Below are 20,210 nucleotides of genomic sequence, written 5' to 3'. Positions count from 1 at the left end.
AAGTGTATCTTAATATCGGATATGAAAAGTAAACTAATTTATAAAGACAAAGGGACAAGTAGAAGATTTCAAAACTTTTGCTTGCTGATTTTTTTTAGTAAGAAATTAAGGAATTTCTTTAAAATCGCAAAAAAATGCCAAATGCCACTTAAGTGGATATATGGAATATTTCAGAAAACAATGGAAACACTGACGCGTGTGTTAGCCCGTCACGTGTATGCGTTGGAACTGTCGGAGAGCGGTGGGGGAGGGGAATTGCGTACACGCGGACGTAGACCCGCGCCCGTGACGAATACCAACCGCCCACCGCCATTACGGAGGACTGCTTTACAGCCCAACGATACTAGGACACCCGGTAAGTTTTTTGGTTAGTTGGTAGATTTTTCAATACGTCATAAGTATTAGATGATATTGTTTTTATATTGTTAGGGCGATTAAATCAACATAGTCGGCTTAGTACTTTTCGCCATGTAACTGTGACTTGGGTAAAAATAGTCACTTGGTGGTCATGTAGCATTTTAGTAGGGGTTGGGGGGGGGGGGGTGTGTTACGAAACGAAATTAAATTGCGTTATGTAATACCTACTTGAGAGCTCCCTAAGCACTACATATTATATGTTGCTAATATATTTAAGTTGGTTAATCTTCGATTCATTAAATTGTAAAAAATAATATATTACTGTTTACATATACAGTGAATACGGATTACAATACTTTCCAGCTAAAAAAATTCAATGAATCGCAGAACGTATGATATTATTTTATTTGAGTTTTTTTTCAGGTAAATCTCCACGAGTTGGGCACGAGACACACCCTAGGAAAGACGCTTCCTCTCGAAGACCTTTGGCGCGTTGTCGGAGTGATCCCCATTTAAATAGACATGCGCACACACCGCAGAATTCACAAGGTAAAGTATTATAGGTATAGTAAGATTTGAAAAAACTTCAAAAAGTATTTTACCATCTTTTATAACTGAATTTAAATCTCAGACACTAATATTTATTTTCAAATTCCTAATCCCAAATCGAAACCTATACAAGCATATATAAATCGGTTCAAAGTGTTCTCAATAGTAGACTTTCTATATGCACATTTAAGATTCGCTCAAGCGGTGAAGGAAAACATTGTAAGGAAACCGGCTTTCCTTAGACCCAAAAAGTCTATGTGTGTGTCAGGCACAGGAGGCTGATCACCTACTTGCCTATTAGATTGACAAATGTTCATGAAACAGATACAGAAATCTGAGGCCCAGGACTAAAAAAGTTGTAGCGCCACTGATTTCTTACATGTTTTAATATACTTATTTTTAACAATTAAAAGCAGTCCCAAATGTTTGTGCACAGATGAAACCAAAGAACCAATTGATGGTAAGCGGCGGTGGTACTCCTTGGACTCGCTGAGACACTCATCACAAAATGAGGAAAGGGATTCTGCCAGCGGTAAGTTTTTTATACCAATCATTATCAGATAGCAATGGAGGTCACTAAATATAAACAAGAGATAGGGTAAGAAATATTTAAATTAGCAAGGCGACACGATAGAAGACATCACAAAGAGCATTTGAACTGACAAGAAGATTGACAGGACACGCCACGTGAGAAGCTGAGAAGTGGAGTACTTAATGCGTACAAGATTCAGTTAACTCAGCTCAAACCAGCAGGGAATTATTCGCATAATTCCGAACAAATCGGAAATCCAACGCGAAATCCCCACATCTCTATGCAAACGTCATGGAAAATTAGAAAATTGGAAAAATAGCCATAGGGGTCATTTGCTGAATATTTTATTTCACGCTTAATCGGAACATGTCTTCTGTAATAAAAATATTACAACTCTGCCATATAATAATTGTTTTTATTTTAAAATGAAAAAGTGCACTCTTACTGAGACACCCTATATAAGTAGTAAGAAGAGTGTGTCGAGGGCAGAATGGAAGAGTCTGGAAGAGGTCTTTGTTGGGATTGGCAAACGGACGTTTGAAGTTTTTTTTAATTAATTGTGTTTAAAGGAAACATAACTTGTCAGAAATAATTTTTTTTTTAATATGCTTTTGATAAAAAAAATTACTTTTAAGATTGCTCTGCAAAGGAATGTCAGCTCATTTCTTTAACAGCTTAAGTCAGAAATTGTTAATTTGTGATTATATATTTGTCTATATTTTTAATCTAGATTTTATGTTTGGTTAGGTTCACGAACACCGTCCCCAGCGCCATCTAGCGGCGTTGAAAGCAGTTCAATTAAGGACTCGCCCTTGCAAATTGATTTAGCTTCTGACGGCGGCAATGTTGGTAAGTTATTTTGTTTGCTATAGCGATGAAGAACGCGCAGCTAGTTTATCAACTATTAAAATATTCGTAGTGAATTCATAGGAAAATTTAAGTGAATCGTTTTTCTGCTATAATACTTTTTTAAATACTATAGGAGGGGGGGGGGTCCTCTTGTTAAACGTTATGATACGGGGCGGGGATTCAATTACACGTTATTGTTAATATTATCTACGACTTTCCAGTACTTTACACCACATAGTAGTAACTTTTAGGTATAAAAAGCCACTTGGTGGTCACGGAACGTTTTACTATTGGGTATATATTATATCTATACGGCGCGTTATATTTAGGGGGGGGGGATCCAGAATTTCCAAAAATTGCATGAAGTTTTTCTTGAAAGCTCCCTTACGATATAAACATAAAGTTTATATTTTTTTTATGTTACACTGTCTTCAATCTTTACAAAACTTTTTTTTACAGTTTGTTTATTAATTTGCAGTATATAAACTTTAATTCATAACTAATAATGATACTTTTTATTTTCACAATTCTGTTTTTTTGAAAACTTTACTTCATGAAAACTTCACCCTTTATAAGTAACTAACTTTATCGGAAAAATCCCTAAAAACTGTTAAAAATCATGGCAGTGAGTTACATATCATCCGGAATTTATATCAGTCGTCAAACACGTCTTAACCTAATCCATACTTATGTAGAATGGTCGGAAGCGGACGCCGGTGACGGGGGGGATTGTATGGAGGGAGACGTGAGGGGGGCAGGGGGAGTGGGGGTAGTTATGGGGGGCAGGGCGAGGGGCTGGTTGCCTGACGTCGCCTGGGTCATGTGGAGGAGGATGATGGCGGCATTGGGAGACCCAAACGCCTTAAAGGATCCTCATGCCCACCATCATTTATTCAACTACTTGATACATCTTAATGCCACTCTTATTAAGGTCAGTATAATGATGTATAAGTGCCCCACGATTTTGTCTGCATTATTTTGGTCGTAGTCTAAAGTTTTTAGCCTTCTTCGATTAAAGGTCTATCCAACACGAAAAACAATGTCTAACACTACAAACTGTAATTACAGTTAAAATAATTATAAGTTTCTAATAATAATACATAGCTTCGATCCGTTTAAAAAGTGTTTTCTTAATAGTTAAAATAATTGTTTATTTAAATATAACAAAAGTTTAAACCAAGCAAATAAAATTACTCACGTAATTCATAAATTACCTCTGCGTTAACAAATAAAATAAATAATATCACTGAGTTAAGGTCTGTGGCGTTTGTTGTAGATATGTTCAAATATATGTTAAATGAAAAACTTTGTTTGAAGCTGGGTGTCAACTGGCTTTGATTGTTTCAAACCTGAGCTTGTAACTAAGATAACATTAGGGGTAGTAGGGTTGCGACGACTGTTAATAAAAAACTAACTTGATTTATTGAAGAGTTCGTAAATATAGGTGACACTTATTTTATTTGACATTATTGGAAACGAGAATGGTAAATTACAATTTATGTGTGTGGTAACACTAAAGGGTTTTTTTGGCTTCAAGTGTGTGATAATTGCTAACATTTGGGTTACGCTTCTAATTATTTACTAATATATATATGTAACAAAGAGCGTTAATAAAAACCTAACTTGACTTATGGGAGAGTTCGTAAGTATAGGTGACACTTATGTTATTGGACATTATTGGAAACGAGAATGGTAAATTACAATTTATGAGTGTGGTAACACTAAAGGGTATTTTTGGCTTCAAGTGTGTGATAATTGCTAACATTTGGGTTACGCTTCTAATTATTTACTAATATATATATGTAACAAAGAGCGTTAATAAAAACCTAACTTGACTTATGGGAGAGTTCGTAAGTATAGGTGACACTTATGTTATTGGACATTATTGGAAACGAGAATGGTAAATTACAATTTATGAGTGTGGTAACACTAAAGGGTTATTTCGGCTTCAAGTGTGTGATAATCGCTAACATTTGGTTTACGCTTCTAATTATTTACTAATATATATACATATATGTAACAAATAATGTTAGGTTACATAGCGACTGTTTATATATTTAACTGTTTAAGTATGTTTCAATGACAAACATTTATTTTCAATTTTTTAAAGTTAAACATATTCTGAATAACATTATGCAAAAGCAAACATTATGCAACTACACTGCAATACATACACTCTTTGGCCTTGATAGATTCTTGGATATACTTTTATCGTAAATAAATAAAACCCGTTTATAAATAGAAACAGGAAAAAATACTTCGTAAAAATCGTTTTGTGAAAACAAATTGTTTAATTAATTTTTATTTTTTATTTAAGAACGTGTACTGGCAATTAATAGATTAGGAAGTTATTTATTATTTCCAAACTTGCCGTGATGCGTGCCAAACAGCGAACTGTATAAGTAGATCCCCGTTGTTTTCATAGTATACTTTATTTATTTATTGCTAAGTTCTAAACCAATGTGGATGCATAAAATTATACAAGAAGATATGACATCACAATTTTTACACACATATACATCAATTATATTAGAACATAATCAAGCTAGCAAATAAAAATAATAATAACTAAAACTAAGTAGAAACTTAAACCTTATTAAGAGCGTAGTAAACAAAGAAACGCTAAGAACTAAGTTAGTCTAACGTACTTGACATAGACAAGAATGCTGAATGACATAGAAAATATTTTGTTATTAAAAATCAGTAAAATTTACTTTGTATCGGCGCCGAAACACAAGACAAATCTAAACTATGAATAATGTTGAACCGATCGAAACAATAAGTTTCGTCCGTGTCGAAATTCACGGTGAATTACTGGTTATTATAATTTACATTTATAATGGAACTATAAAGCATTACGTTTTCCATTTTGTTTCGTCGGTCACGTATCGGAAAATCATTATACACGTGTATTTAATAACAAAATAATATTACAGCTAAAAATTAACGGTTTGATAATAATTGAACGAATTTTGTTTACATTCTATAATGTAAATAAAGTAGCTGTTCCACCCATTACCACCTGATGTCTGTACTAATCACAAATATTATCATTCCGTATCTCGCAATGTTCGACAGATGGTGAAATAGGATATTTACTTTTCAGTGTTTATCTCATCTATTGTCATTTGTTTTTGATTTTGTTTGTTTTATAACTAGAAACGCACCGTTCTTGTATGGTTCTATTTCGGTTGTGCGAACTGTTGTCCAATAATAAATTATTCAAACACTGCCAATGCGAAAGAGGCGCAGGAAAAAGGCGGTGGTTGAGACGGGTGCGCAGGAGAGAGGTATATTGTTATTGTCGTGTAATTGAGGGTAGTTTCAAAAGTTTGTTATGGCCTTAAATATTCTCGATACGCTGTTTAATGTTAATCACCAATCTGTTATCGTCGAGTTATTTTCAAATGAATCCGTGAAGGTTTTGTTAAAATTTATCATTGTTTGCAATATCGAAAAGTTTGTGTGTTCGATTTATTGGTTTTTTTTTAACAGATAAGTGCTAATCAGACGCTCAATGGCAATACGGAGATCCACGTGCCGTTTAACTTGGTGGCTGGATGGTGTTTGGAAGCGGAGGCGTTGCCATCATCACATAGGTAGGATTTAAATACAAACTAAAATGCAATTACAATTAAAATTTATTGACTCGTAATTTCCACGAATAAATTTATGGATTGGAAACTTTGAAATAAGGGATTCGTAGCGATTAAAGGCCGCCAACACTTGCGAGCCCTCTAGTGGTAAGAGCCCGTTTCTATAAAAAAAATACTGCTGACATTTTGTTACATGTTTAGCATTTTTCATAAAACTATGAACGCTTGTTAATTAATATTTAATGTTATTAATTAGGATTTGGAAACGTGTCGTCGTTGAAATACATATTGCTTTCATAGAATTATTTTTTGATAAGATAAGGAGCATTACGACTTATGTAATTTGATATTTCTTTTTTGAAACTATTAATAAATGTTAAATGTTTGATTTTTATAGTTGATTATTAGGTTATCTAATCGGACATAATATTTATTTTTGGTTTTCGTAATACCTAGGTAACACTGAAAATGTTTAGAAAATGAAAAACGGCTTAATGTAGATAGTTGCCAATACTATTATTGTTTTTCGAAGTAGTCTCCGTTCCTTTCTACATATCACTGGGAACCAGTGGCAAAAGCAGTGGGCCCATTCTTCCTCAGGGGTATCTTCTATGGCATTTTCATCGGCATCGCAACTTCAGGGCTCGTAAAGCGAATACCTCGAATTTTATCTATAGTTCTTGAGAAGTCGCAGCGCCAGGTTAGGATGGACAGGTATGGCGGATGACAGATCTCGTCACCTGCCATAATCAAATATTCAACAGTGCGCTGAAGCATTGTGGTGAAGGAGGATCCTGCTTCGAGGGCGCTGCTTTTGATTTTTTTCCAACACAACTGGCAAACAGCGATTGACATACCAGTCTGCAGTAACTGTCCTTCCATCTTCTAGCATAACTGTCGCGGAATGACCCGAGCAAAGAATGAAGCAATCATCTTTTTTCATTAACTTCTTCCTTTTTTTACCTTAGTTCGCCGATCTTAGAAAGGAAACACCCACTGAGCTGATTGTCTTTTATATAATATATCCAGCTTTCATTATCTGTGACGCTGTCAAATACAGCATTTGAGTCACCGCCATTGAACATGTGTAACATTTGGCGACACCAGTCCATGCGCTTTCGCATTCGCATTTGTATTTCTGGCCGTCAGCTAAAGTATGGGGAATCCATCTGGTACACTTCCTGACGCCTAAATGTTCGTGTAATATTTTTTGAACTTGACTCATACCAATAGGCGTAGGCTTGCCCGTATCTTATAAAAGACGTCCCTCACGCGGATCGTCTTTGAGATTGCTACGTCCATGCATAAACTCGTTAATCCAATTGAAAATAATGGCACGAGATGGGGCTTCATTAAGAAATGCTAATCGCGTGGCATCGCGCTAAATTCATTTTCACGTGGAACTAGAGTTTAAGATTTGCCGCCAATTCACAAAAACAAATGACAAATGAATGCATTAGGTTACCAAAGAGTTCTAAAATTTAAATTAAAAAAAGTTTTCATTAGCAATGTTTCTATCTGGCCAGTTCTAAACATTTTCAGTGTTACCCACGTACTTGGTATGAATGGCTTTATGGCCATTTATAACACTTGGAATTCATTATGATAGTCAATAAATTAATGTACTGTAAAATTAATATAAAACCTATTCCAGAGCGGGAAAGTTACTGGCACTGCGATTACTATGCGAGTCGACGCAAGCGCAAGGCCCGGGGGCGCCTTCTTCGTGCAACAACAGGCTGCACTTAGCACACCTAAACTTATACCAAAGAGCACTGCACCATGGTATGTATTTTGGACATAAATTTGTCACGGTAGCATTCCAATGATGAAAGGATTTTAAAACTTGACCTGTAGTTATTAAATTGATTCTTTACAAACAAGCAGAAAAATCTTTCCTGTTTTTTTATCTTCTTAATTATATAATATTCTCGTGTCACAATGTTCGTTCCCATACTCCTCCGAAACAGCTCGACCAATGCTTATGAATATTTTGCATATTCAGTAAGTCTGAGAATCGGCTACTATCTATCTTTCGAACACCTAAGTCATAAGGGGTGTCAACCTCAAAAACATATTTTTTACACAATTTTTTATTTTTTTATGATACAGGATACAAAAATGCATACAACCCTTAGTTGTCACCCCTCTACGATCAACCACTATTTTTATTATAGTAGATAGGTTATTTTTATTGAACTAAAAAATGTTTCCTGGAAATAATTAATATACATGGCAAAACGACGTTTGACGGGTGAGCTAGTATTAGTATGAAAAACTGTAATTGATTGAACTTTCTTGATCCAATGATTGGCCAAGTGGCGTGAAACTCATTCCTGAGGTCGTAGGTCATTCCTGTGTATGTTACATACATGCGCTCGAACAGTGCAGTAAAATGTCGTAAGGAAACCGGCTTGCTTTGAATTTGGCTTTGGATTTGCTATTTGCCTATTAGATTGAAAAAAGATCATAAACTGAAACAGTAATCGAAGGCCCAAACCTAAGAAGGTTGTTGCGACACTGGTAATTATTATTTATTGATTGCAACTTATTAATATTTTTGGAGTATTTTTACAAATATTGTATATTTTTAGTAATACAGTGACGTGTCTAACCAGTTTGTAAAAATAGAGTGATTATTATATTGCCAAAACACACACATAACATTACGAATGATTATAATTTTTTTTAATTAAGAAAAACACTTTTTGAACGTATTGAAGCTATGTATTATTATTAAACACTTTAATTATTTACATAATTCTAAATTTTATTTTTTTTCGACGTTTCAACGTGCGTGGTCACGGTGACTTAAGGCAAAAGGTGTTGAATGTCAAAAGTATCACAGCTGCAGAGAAAGTTGTGTTATCTGTATTTATTTCCCCGAAGTTGATATCGACTTAAAGATGACGGGTTTTTGCAAAAACGACTCACGGTGTCCTCTATTATCTATCTATTATTTAATAATTTCTACAGGTCTGACAGGTGAAGATCGTTCTGTGGTGGACGTGTTAGTAGAGTTTGCGGCACCGCGGTATCTCTCGCTGGCTCTGGACGGATACTCATTATTACTCCTCGATTTTGTTCATGCGTCGACTATTGTTCTTAATTCATCAGACATGGGGCCATCGGTAAGGAAGTATCTCTTGTCTAAGATCATGCAAAAATCGTGAAATAAAAATATTTTGACTTAAATACAATTCTGGGTGTAATAATTTCTCAAAGTATCTCATATCTATGTTTTTAATACTTTTACCAAAACTAAACACTATTTACGTTTTGTGGCAGTGTCCTCGAACGGCCGCTGTAACATTTCTGGCCTCGCTGTTGTCTTTACCAGACGGTCTGATGAGTGCACCAATGCTGCAGCCATATCCTCATCAGTACAATACGGTTTCCTGCCCTGACCTGAAGGTATGTTTAATTTTAAGGGAATTGCTTATCTGATGTAGTTACTAAATATATGACTGTAAACGAATTTAACTTTAGCCGGTATTTTTTAAATTTTCTTTGAAAAATAATTAGGATTATGAATGATAAAATTAAGTTATGTTTGGAGATTAATTTTTCTTTTCGGTTTTGGTTACATGAAACGTTATTTTTAAAACGTACAGGAACACGTACTAAATATAGTGGTGCGTGTATGTCGACGCGAAGGCGCGGCCGCAGCTCGTTGTGCGGGCGCGTGCGCGCTCGTCGCTCACGTCTGCCATTTGCTCGCGACGCGCACTCACTGCGAACGGTTGCCGGCCTATGTTACCTGTTTGCTGCAGATGTTGATGGTTAGTATTTTTTAGTATGCCTTTATATGCAGTGAAAACAATATTAATACTAGACATCTCTCTTTCGTCACTACATTTTTATCGATTTTTTAGTTATAATACAATAAATAGTGTTGGTAGTTCTAACACAAGACTATTTATCCAATGAAGGGAAGAACATGTATTCTGTTTTTACGACAGGATTTAAGAGGAAACTTTCATTATGCAGCTTGACAACTATTTATCATACAATTTCGTTTTAGATGAAGAACAAAACAATAGCCAAAGTAGTTAGCGATGCTGTGCTCGTTCTAGCGGACTACACTGATAGGATCGTCGAGATGTATCCGGGACTTGCGGGTGAGATTCCTATGCTGTATATTATTATATAAAAATACTTTCAAGTTTTAGTGGCAATCTAATTTAAATTAAAACATCTGAAATTACTGTATTTTTACTTTAAACCTCCAAACTCTGTGCTGCCCGCCCAATAACGTTTCTTAACTGTCACAATTTAGTTGAGAACAAAATACACTCGAGAGCCCTCTGGCATTGAGTGTGTCCATGGGCGGTACGGTATCACTTAACATCAGGTGATTCCCATGGCCCTCTTTCTGTAATATATATATATATAATAATAATAATAATAATATCTTCTATTAAAAATCTTTAATATTATTGTTCGCAGAGAAAATAATAAAGTGCATTTGTGCGTGTTTGGCGCAAATATCGCATAATGGCGGTAGAGACAATGTACGACCGCTGGCTGGCTCGTTACTATTATGCCTCGCCGAATTCGCTGTTCGCTGCGGACCCACTCTGCTCATGCAGCAGGAACAGGACGAGCAGACCCTGCTCCTCATGATATTCAGGGTGAGTACAAAAAACCTAAGCACCAGATTTGTCAGTCAAGTTATTTCTAGCTTCCAATGTCTCTGATTTTATAAACAAAAACATTATTTGGTAAAAAAACGGAAATTACGTTAATGAGTTTAGGTTAATTTTGTAACTTTTGTAAATTACATTTACGAATAAATTATTGTGCTATAGTATACCGTTAACTGAAAGTGTGTTTGAACAATTCACACCTATTTAACAAAACAGATAAACCTATTGTTTGTGATGTGTCTAATTTGGTTTTTGTCTCGTGGTTGTAGTTAGCATACCACTTAAAAATTACGTTCGTTACTTGAAAATAGAATTTTCCTTTATTTTTTGCATTGTCAAGGCTGCACTGTAAACAACTTTGAAGAATTATATCGCTAGAAAAAACTAATTGAGAAAAATTTAACTCCATAAATGCGTATCAAACTACTTAAATGATTTCGGTGAAAATGTTCCAGATGTTGGAATTAAATCAATATAACTTTTGTTTCGATGAAGTTTTTGAATATATACAAACTATACTTAAGAAATTAAGCACACGTTTTTGGAAGCCAAATATTATATTTAACTGAAAACCTACTCTTTTTAACCGTTTGAGTGCTAGAATGCCAAAGAAGAATCGTTGATATTGATGTCAACTAATTATTGGAGCACTATCCGCGCTTGAAGTCACTCAAACAGTACAGTAACGGTTAAGGTCGATTAATTAAAATATCTGAATATGAAACAAAACATTTATTTGAAGATTAAAAACAGTAAAAAAATAATAGAAATCGATACAAAAATCACAAACAAATCCATTAATATAATGGAAAGATTGTCAACACTCAGAAATCTTACATTAGAGTTAAATGACCGTGTCATACGTCTATGGAGACATTTCCCATTTCAATAAGGCCATGATAATGATAATGTAATAGCTGAATTACGTAACTTTCGTTGTTCAATGACATTTGATTTAAGTTCATAGATTGCTGATCAAATCAATTAAATCTACGATTCTTAGATGTTAAAACTCCTTGATGTGATACTAAGTATTGCAAGATTATTCCCATTTATTGTCCGGGGTGTTCGACGCGTTCCTGGGGCTGGAAGCCGTGTTCGTCAGCCACGTAGGTCACGGTGTAAATGAGACCGTCAGGTGCTGCGTATTTGTAGCTGCCTTGCACTGCAAGCGCCTTGACGTCTTCAGAGATTTGCCTTAGTGTGCCGCTTTCTTGACGCTGAGTACCATCGCTTGTCTCAAACCTAAAGATTAATTATTAATATAATTTTCACATAAAATTGTTTTTTCAATGTTGATACTAGTGCGATTGAACTTATAAATATTGGGAAATCTTATTGTAAAAAAAATATTATTAGCTTCTTATGAGACATTACCAATCAATATAGTACTAACAAATTATTCGATTGTAAACATATAAAATAAAAAAAATAAAAAAAAATATTATTGAACTTACTCAAAGTTGTATCCGTCTGGATTGACAATGGCGTCGTGTTTGAGTATGTAGATCGGTTCTGGAGCAGCTTGTTGGGGCGCAGCGGCCGCCGCGGCGACAAAAGCAAGGGCTACCAACACCTGCAAATCATAATTACAGAATAAGTAAAGTTTACTGGATTATCCTATACTTCTGCTTGGTTTCGGTTCGGTTGTAGCATTTTACATAAAAATAATTGTTTAAATGAAACCAATACTCAAGAATTCCTGGGATTTTAAAGTAATTTTTTTTTTGAAAGTAAAAAGTCTGAAACGTGTAAACAACTTGATTTAAGGATAAACAGAAAAAAAACGATTATCGATATATTTCTCAAAATATGAATCTCCATAAAGATCACAAAAACATTAACACTTACGTATTTTTGCATGATGTCTGATTAAAAACTGTTTTTGGACTAAACAATGTACTTCTAGCGAAGACGGCTGTTGACTGTGAATATTCCTCTCTCCTACCGCATTATAAGTACAAGCTCTAACATATGACAAAATTGTCTGAGAGTCGCAAGCGCACGTAACATGGTGCTAATGAATAAAGAGATGGATTTCTAATATGTATGTTCAGTGCTAAATTATAGCGTTTTGCACAATACACAAGTATTTTATCGGTATACTGAGAAAATCCTTGACCTATTATGCCAACATTTCGACATGTAACCATTTCATCTTGCTAATTTTTTTTTATTAAATTTACTAATTGTAAATCTGGTAACTGTATATTACATTAAAAATTACCCAAAGCCATATATAAGTTATATGGGAGAAAATAAATTATTATTATATATTATGTGGTTCGGTTATTATTATGTAGTATGGTATAACGATGTTAGTTTTTATTAACAGGTTTTGTATGCTGTTATGAAAGGCACGAACGGTGCAGACATCGAAGGGCTGACTTTGCCCGTGGATGAAGACTTTGACCCAAATATTCAATTGGATAATCTAGGTCCGAAGACCGTTCCTGCTTCAAGTATTGATGTCAAATTATGGGCACAAGCGGTATGGATATTATGAATAACTTATGATGTTTGACAGGTTTAGCGCCAGTGATTTTTATTTTTTACTTTATACTTCAGACGTCATTAAATAAATCTATGGCGCTACAACCTTTTTAGGTCTTGGCCTCAGATTTCTGTATCTGTTTCATGATCATTTGTTAAGCTAATAGGCAAGTAGGTGATCAGCCTTCTGTGCCTGACGCACGCCGTCGACTTTTTGCGTCATAGGCATAACATTTATTACTAACAAAACACACAGAGAAACACATAAAATAACAATAATCAAAAAAAAAATAATAAAGAAAAAGGTTTAATTTTGTAATGCGTGTGTGCTGTGGTTGTAATTGGCCTCGGCTCAGCATTATGCTGAGGAGCAGAGTTGTTCCACAGCGTTGGTCATTCTGCCAGAGACAACAGCAACTAGTTTGCGTCTCAGTCGCAAAAAATAATAAGAATCTAATACTCAGTAGAAACAAATAATAATAATAGTAAAACGTAAGCCGGTTTCCTTCACCGTTCGAGAGAATGTTAAATGGGATGAGAATCGCCCGTCGAACTCACTAGGCCAACACTTATCTTATTTCTTAAATATAGAACCATATCATTTAGTTAAGTTTTGTTGAGCGAGTATTGTAACTAAACTTTAGTTTTATACGTTATATTTATTGAAATAAATAAAAAAAATGTCAAAGTATTCTAAATCGCTCATGATACATTTCATGTTGGTATTTAATTATCTTATATCGTGTTTTATCTGTAGAAAACTGTGTTTAGACTTCTTTCTACAAAATCCATTAAGAATGTGTAAAAAGAATTGGTAATACATCAAACTCAACTCAAACATATTTCCTACAGATATGCTCTCAGCTGGTGCTCTACCTGGGTCATTGGCCTTTATGGACAGGATGCCAGCTCTCCTCGACTGTATGCGAGCAACATGACAGCATTCCTTCTCTTGGGACAGAACTCGGCCCACCGGTACTAACAGCGCCTCATATACAAGTCATGAGATTGAGTGATTCCACGTTGGCATCGTTCATTGAGTTGCCAGCGTTGGATCTGCCTCAGGGAGGAACTACGCCAGGTAAAATCCGATAAATATAAAAGAAAAACTATAAATAGAGGGCATGGCAGGAGCCTCGTCTAACGTTAAGCGTTAGCCACCGCCCATGGACACTTTCAATTCCAGAAGATGCACGAATGCATTTCCGTTCTTATAAAGTATCATATAAAACATATATATAAATATCTCATAATGTTTAGTTGCCGTATAGATAAATAACCTAGATACCGGCTGCAGAGACATCTGCCAGGCTCATTTGTGAATCTAAACCATCCAAAAAATTTATTCAAATCCGTTTAAGACTAGTTCAGTGAACAGTAGAATTGTATATATTTTAATACATGTGTCTTTACTGAGACATCTTGGAACATTACAATCTAGCCGTAATTAAGACTAATCTTCTTATAGTGCCATCTCTTGGCGAAGGTTGGCGATCACCATGCCTAGTTTAATTTTGGATGCCACACATTTAAACAATAACTAGGTGCTTTGATCAAACCGGCCAGCTCTACCTGCCCCTTTGACTTTGCCTTGTAGGAGTTGAAACGTGTCTAACCTAACCTAACCTAACCTAACCTAGTATTGTCTTTTGTTAACATAGCTTTTACACATTAAGAATACTTTTTAAACGGATTGAAGCTATGTATCACCGTCACCGTGACCACACACGCTGTAGAGCACGCGAAACATCGGAAAAATATAAATTTAAAATTATGTAAATAATTATAAGTTTATAATAATAATACATAGCTTCAATCCGTTTAAAAAAGTGTTTTCTTAAAACTAACCTAGTTTACCAAAAAGGATTTTTAACATAAGAAATTCCCTATAACACTACTTACAGTCTCTATTCAGGGGAAGACACTCTGTTCCTGTCTTCTATTTTTTCTTACCAGCGTGCACTAAATTCACTAATTATGAAGAACAAAATGTGCATATTTTCAAATAAACATTTTTAACTTCCTAAAGTATACGTATTTTCTCACAGGACTAGTGACGTCAGACCGTCAAGTGCGCGTGTTATTGCGTGACATCACCGGCAAATCCTGTTGGGACGCCTCTGCCTTGTACTACGACCCTTCGGTGACGTCTGCTGAAGTTATTGAACCGCTACCTTTATCTAAAGTGTATGTCATCATTTTCTTTAACATTTTCTGATTCATACTTAATATTTACCAGATTAAGTTAGTAGGCTAAGAGATTTGCGTGAAATTTATTAATGAATTACAGTATAACATAGCCGAATTATAAGTTTTTTTTTTTTGGTAAATTTGTCGAATCACTGCACCACTTTAAACGGCTTCAATCTTTTTTCTACATATTTCCATCACTCGGCAATGGTGTACCATACAATAATGTCGTGCATGCTCCCCATATACCCCATAGAAATTAATTCAAACATGATTTGTGAAATGAATAAAAAAAGGTACAATTATGTGGCTTTATCCTAACCTGTTCGCAAACGCCACTTAGATTTTAAAAAAAACCTAACCTAACCTAATGTAATTCACTGGGAACTGCGACAATGTCATTTACATCATGCTTGTAATATTAGTTAAAGTTGTTTATAGTGGAGCCGTTCGACAAATTTACCAAAATTTTATAAGTGTACAATTAAAAGTTATTTTTATACAAAAAGCGTGCTATAGATTATTATTTTCGTACGTTTTTTTTAATACACTATATATTAGTAAGCGTATACTGTTATATACGCTTCATAAATAAGTCTCTGACGAAGAGTCGAGAACTCTTAAGCTGCCAGAACAAGCCGGGAATGGCTTGAATAATGAACCGTCCACAATGTTTCTGATAAATTTATAAAAAATTAATATCATATTAGTTCAAATGATAATCTGTGTAAACTCGCTCAACGCAATATTTTTTTTTAAACATTTCAGTGTTGAGACACCGAGAGACAACACCCTATCATCATTACCGCCGCCATTACCGGCTGATCTCCTCCCGGACTACAGGAATTCACCGCCAGACAAACATCAACTGGATCACGTAAATACCTTTATAATATAATTGGCCATTTTGTTTCGTGATGAAAGAGTGAGTTGAGAATGCCTTACAGACCTGAGCTGAATCGCAGATTCGGTTCTGCACTTCAAGAGCAAACGTCTATGGTTAGAGAACGTAGAGGCAAAAATTATTTACTTAAAACAAATTGAATGATTTTTTTTAACTTATAGAAATTATATACTAGAATTAATACAAGCCTATGTCGCGTATAACCTGTGTCTTGGAAATAAAAATAACAATACAGTTAACCCCCTCATAACACGGTAATCTTATAATGCACATTCAAATCTCGCGATTTCAGTCCTTCATAACACGGCTATAACGCGCGATTATTCACGTTATATTTCTGTACGTTGACATTTATAATGATTTGTACGCACGTACGTTATTTCGTTCGTTAGTTTTATTAATATTCCATAAATAACGCGTTATGTGAGAATACTCTTACAACGCGTTTCGTATAACGCGGTACCAATCTACCGTGTTACTCAGAAATATATGTAATAAGTTAAGAAACTTTTTTTTTACTTTTTTTAGGTATTAGCCTACATAGGCCATACGTCACCTGAGGTCACGTGGGGTAGACGACTGGACGAAGCAGGCCCGTCTCCCTTACCTCCAGGGCTTGAAGATGAATTGGTTTGCGCTCTCGTAGCTCATAGGAACGCCGAGAGACATTACCTACAGAATAGACACAGGTTTGTTACCACATATTATTGAGATGTTTTTGTATGGAGAGATTTATTGAAAGTATTACCAGATATTGTTATGAGATAGTTCGTTGCTTTTATCGTGTCCATGTTGGCGTACTGCTTTTTAACTTCGTTGTTAAAGAGCGTTTGGCTATGACAATTGTATTACATTTTTCCAGGTTTCTACTAAAGTAAACTTGGTAAACGTTTAAAGGTAAATTCCGCATTTTCATGTTTTTCAATATTTTCAGCGAGGAAGACGTAGAGTCAGTTGACATTACATCAATGAGTGGTTCGAGTGAGAACGTTTTCGCTGCGTCGAGCCAGCTAGTGTCGCAATTGGGTACACTGGCGCCGGCGAGGCGTGCGCACGCGCATCTTTTGAAACGCACCGATAGGCTGTTGCGGGAATTGAGGAATCTCGATGCGCAGAGGTGATTTTTTTTGCTATTATCAGAAGTTTGCTCGAGTCTTTTTTTCAATTATTATCCCAACTTAGACTGCAATATTGAATTGTGAAAAGTGTGAAATTTTCGATATTTTTCTTGTTATGCAAACCACGAGCGCGTAACGAACACGCTAATATAACTCTTCTCAGCCAAAGAGGAGGTTTTTTTTTTAAATATTTACACTATTTTAATTTATGTAAATATACTCGACAGGTGTCGTGAAACGCACAAAGTGGCGGTGATATACGTGGGCAAGGGGCAAGAGACAAGAAACGAAATCTTGTCGAATCGTTGCGGCAGCGCGGCTTATGAGGCCTTTTTGGCTGCTCTTGCTTGGGAGGTAATTTTTACGTATTAATAAGTTTTTACTAAAGCTTTTTGTTAGTTTTCAGTTTTGTTTTGCTCGCTTACCTAACAACAGTTTGATGCACGTAATATTCACGTTAGCTAAAGATAGCATTTACTATGGAGAGTGTCCAGAGGAGTTGGCCGGATTAATACCTGCAGCTGAGTTTCAGCATCGGACGTCGAGGCAGAATACAAAATTCCACCCGTATCACCTCGACGTCCGCCGTTCCACAACTGAGCGTTTTCTAAGGCAGTTTTTGCCACGCACCACCACTATGTGGACCCAGCTGCCCACTGAAGTTATTCCGATTCAATACGACTTCAAGAAAAGAGCTTACCAATTATCAAAAGGCCTGCAACGCACTTGTGAGCCCTCTGCCAATGTGAGTGTCCATGGGCAGTAACACTTAACGTCTAGTCGTACGTACTTAACGTGCAACGTGCTCACCTGAACGTTTGCCCCCGTTCTATAAAAAAGCATCTTGTAATACCTTTTCATTACTATGAAGAATTCCATAGCACCTTGGTCGTGTAATGGTTGCAGTTGCATATCTTGTGAGATAAAATGATAATTAATGTCTTCCAGGTGGAACTAGAGAGCCACGTGGGTTTCGCGGGTGGACTCCGAGGCGGTGGGGGCGGAGGCACGAGTGCCCCTTACTTGGCCACTCTCACCCTGGAGGCCCTGTTCCACGTGGCCACGCGGATGCCGGCAGACACCCCAGATGCTATACTTAACAAGGTAAAGTTCGCTTTCCACAGCTTTGGTGGTAAGCACGTTCGACTAATCGTAAAACGTTAATTTTATCGTAATTTTTCTAACAAAGAAAGTTAATAAGATAAAAATTAAGACATAAATTGTAATAGAGTTGTCCCGTTAAAGAATCCTCCAATATGTCACCGATTTGCTTAAAGTAATAAAATATTCATTATTTGTTCTTGTTAACCATTTCGGTACAAAAATCAACAAATTTATAATCTATGCCATCTCAACTTTGCTTACATAAAGTATTTTTTGATGTGATACCGCCCATGGACACTCACATTGCCAGAAGTCTCGCAAGAGCGTTGCCGGCCTTTTAAGACTTGTTACACTCTTTTCTTGAAGGAGTCCGAAACGGTCCTATGGTTTTTGTTTGATGATTTGCTATTTTAAAAGAGTACCGAGAGTTTGTTACGCCTGCTTTTAGAAGTCTCGCAAGAGCGTTGCCGGCCTTTTAAGACTTGTTACACTCTTTTCTTGAAGGAGTCCGAAACGGTCCTATGGTTTTTGTTTGATGATTTGCTATTTTAAAAGAGTACCGAGAGTTTGTTACGCCTGCTTTTAGAAGTCTCGCAAGAGCGTTGCCGGCCTTTTAAGACTTGTTACACTCTTTTCTTGAAGGAGTCCGAAACGGTCCTATGGTTTTTGTTTGATGATTTGCTATTTTAAAAGAGTACCGAGAGTTTGTTAAGCCTGATTTTAGAAGTCTCGCAAGAGCGTTGCCGGCCTTTTAAGACTTGTTACACTCTTTTCTTGAAGGAGTCCGAAACGGTCCTATGGTTTTTGTTTGATGATTTGCTATTTTAAAAGAGTACCGAGAGTTTGTTACGCCTGATTTTAGAAGTCTCGCAAGAGCGTTGCCGGCCTTTTAAGACTTGTTACACTCTTTTCTTGAAGGAGTCCGAAACGGTCCTATGGTTTTTGTTTGATGATTTGCTATTTTAAAAGAGTACCGAGAGTTTGTTAAGCCTGATTTTAGAAGTCTCGCAAGAGCGTTGCCGGCCTTTTAAGACTTGTTACACTCTTTTCTTGAAGGAGTCCGAAACGGTCCTATGGTTTTTGTTTGATGATTTGCTATTTTAAAAGAGTACCGAGAGTTTGTTACGCCTGATTTTAGAAGTCTCGCAAGAGCGTTGCCGGCCTTTTAAGACTTGTTACACTCTTTTCTTGAAGGAGTCCGAAACGGTCCTATGGTTTTTGTTTGATGATTTGCTATTTTAAAAGAGTACCGAGAGTTTGTTACGCCTGCTTTTAGAAGTCTCGCAAGAGCGTTGCCGGCCTTTTAAGACTTGTTACACTCTTTTCTTGAAGGAGTCCGAAACGGTCCTATGGTTTTTGTTTGATGATTTGCTATTTTAAAAGAGTACCGAGAGTTTGTTAAGCCTGATTTTAGAAGTCTCGCAAGAGCGTTGCCGGCCTTTTAAGACTTGTTACACTCTTTTCTTGAAGGAGTCCGAAACGGTCCTATGGTTTTTGTTTGATGATTTGCTATTTTAAAAGAGTACCGAGAGTTTGTTACGCCTGATTTTAGAAGTCTCGCAAGAGCGTTGCCGGCCTTTTAAGACTTGTTACACTCTTTTCTTGAAGGAGTCCGAAACGGTCCTATGGTTTTTGTTTGATGATTTGCTATTTTAAAAGAGTACCGAGAGTTTGTTACACCTGCTTTTTCTCTCGGCCTACATCCTCTGTCTTCTTTGCCGATGAGTAGGGAGGTCTAGCTATTCAATTTAATGACGTGTAACAAGTGATACTTGTATCCTATGTACCATAATAAACATTTTTTATATTATTTATTTTATTACAGATGTACGAAAAGGCAGTCTTGAACCTGAAGATTGTGTTTTTATA

The 20,210-nt window shown here is 36.0% G+C and overlaps 2 protein-coding genes across 3 annotated transcripts in view; one reads left to right on the top strand and one right to left on the bottom strand.

Annotated features, from left to right (window-relative positions):
• Nucleotides 1-20,210, top strand: part of LOC123716344 (probable Rho GTPase-activating protein CG5521) — a 28,772-nt gene that overhangs the window by 6,693 nt on the left and 1,869 nt on the right. For both annotated transcript variants that reach the window (XM_045672036.1, XM_045672035.1), the window contains 20 exons: nucleotides 175-355; nucleotides 781-906; nucleotides 1,343-1,438; nucleotides 2,186-2,287; nucleotides 2,983-3,218; nucleotides 5,783-5,886; nucleotides 7,538-7,668; nucleotides 8,860-9,014; nucleotides 9,172-9,297; nucleotides 9,498-9,665; nucleotides 9,908-10,004; nucleotides 10,333-10,517; nucleotides 12,868-13,023; nucleotides 13,878-14,106; nucleotides 15,074-15,212; nucleotides 15,984-16,092; nucleotides 16,648-16,808; nucleotides 17,054-17,236; nucleotides 17,465-17,591; nucleotides 18,186-18,341. In XM_045672036.1, coding sequence (XP_045527992.1) covers nucleotides 175-355; nucleotides 781-906; nucleotides 1,343-1,438; nucleotides 2,186-2,287; nucleotides 2,983-3,218; nucleotides 5,783-5,886; nucleotides 7,538-7,668; nucleotides 8,860-9,014; nucleotides 9,172-9,297; nucleotides 9,498-9,665; nucleotides 9,908-10,004; nucleotides 10,333-10,517; nucleotides 12,868-13,023; nucleotides 13,878-14,106; nucleotides 15,074-15,212; nucleotides 15,984-16,092; nucleotides 16,648-16,808; nucleotides 17,054-17,236; nucleotides 17,465-17,591; nucleotides 18,186-18,341 — 2,967 coding nt within the window. The remainder of the gene's footprint in view (nucleotides 1-174; nucleotides 356-780; nucleotides 907-1,342; nucleotides 1,439-2,185; nucleotides 2,288-2,982; nucleotides 3,219-5,782; nucleotides 5,887-7,537; nucleotides 7,669-8,859; nucleotides 9,015-9,171; nucleotides 9,298-9,497; nucleotides 9,666-9,907; nucleotides 10,005-10,332; nucleotides 10,518-12,867; nucleotides 13,024-13,877; nucleotides 14,107-15,073; nucleotides 15,213-15,983; nucleotides 16,093-16,647; nucleotides 16,809-17,053; nucleotides 17,237-17,464; nucleotides 17,592-18,185; nucleotides 18,342-20,210) is intronic.
• On the bottom strand, nucleotides 11,259-12,477 carry LOC123716348 (endocuticle structural glycoprotein ABD-5-like). The gene is made up of 3 exons (XM_045672044.1): nucleotides 12,384-12,477; nucleotides 11,990-12,108; nucleotides 11,259-11,777 (listed from the first exon to the last, which is right to left on the bottom strand). Exons 1-3 carry the CDS (start codon nucleotides 12,393-12,395, stop codon nucleotides 11,585-11,587), a joined length of 324 nt encoding a protein of 107 aa, XP_045528000.1. The 5' UTR covers nucleotides 12,396-12,477; the 3' UTR covers nucleotides 11,259-11,584.

This window comes from Pieris brassicae, chromosome 11 (genome assembly GCF_905147105.1).
Source record: "Pieris brassicae chromosome 11, ilPieBrab1.1, whole genome shotgun sequence".
NCBI classification, from domain to species: Eukaryota; Metazoa; Arthropoda; class Insecta; order Lepidoptera; family Pieridae; genus Pieris; species Pieris brassicae.
The sequence above is the reverse complement of the archived record's forward strand: the minus strand, read 5'-3'. Positions and strand labels throughout refer to the sequence as shown.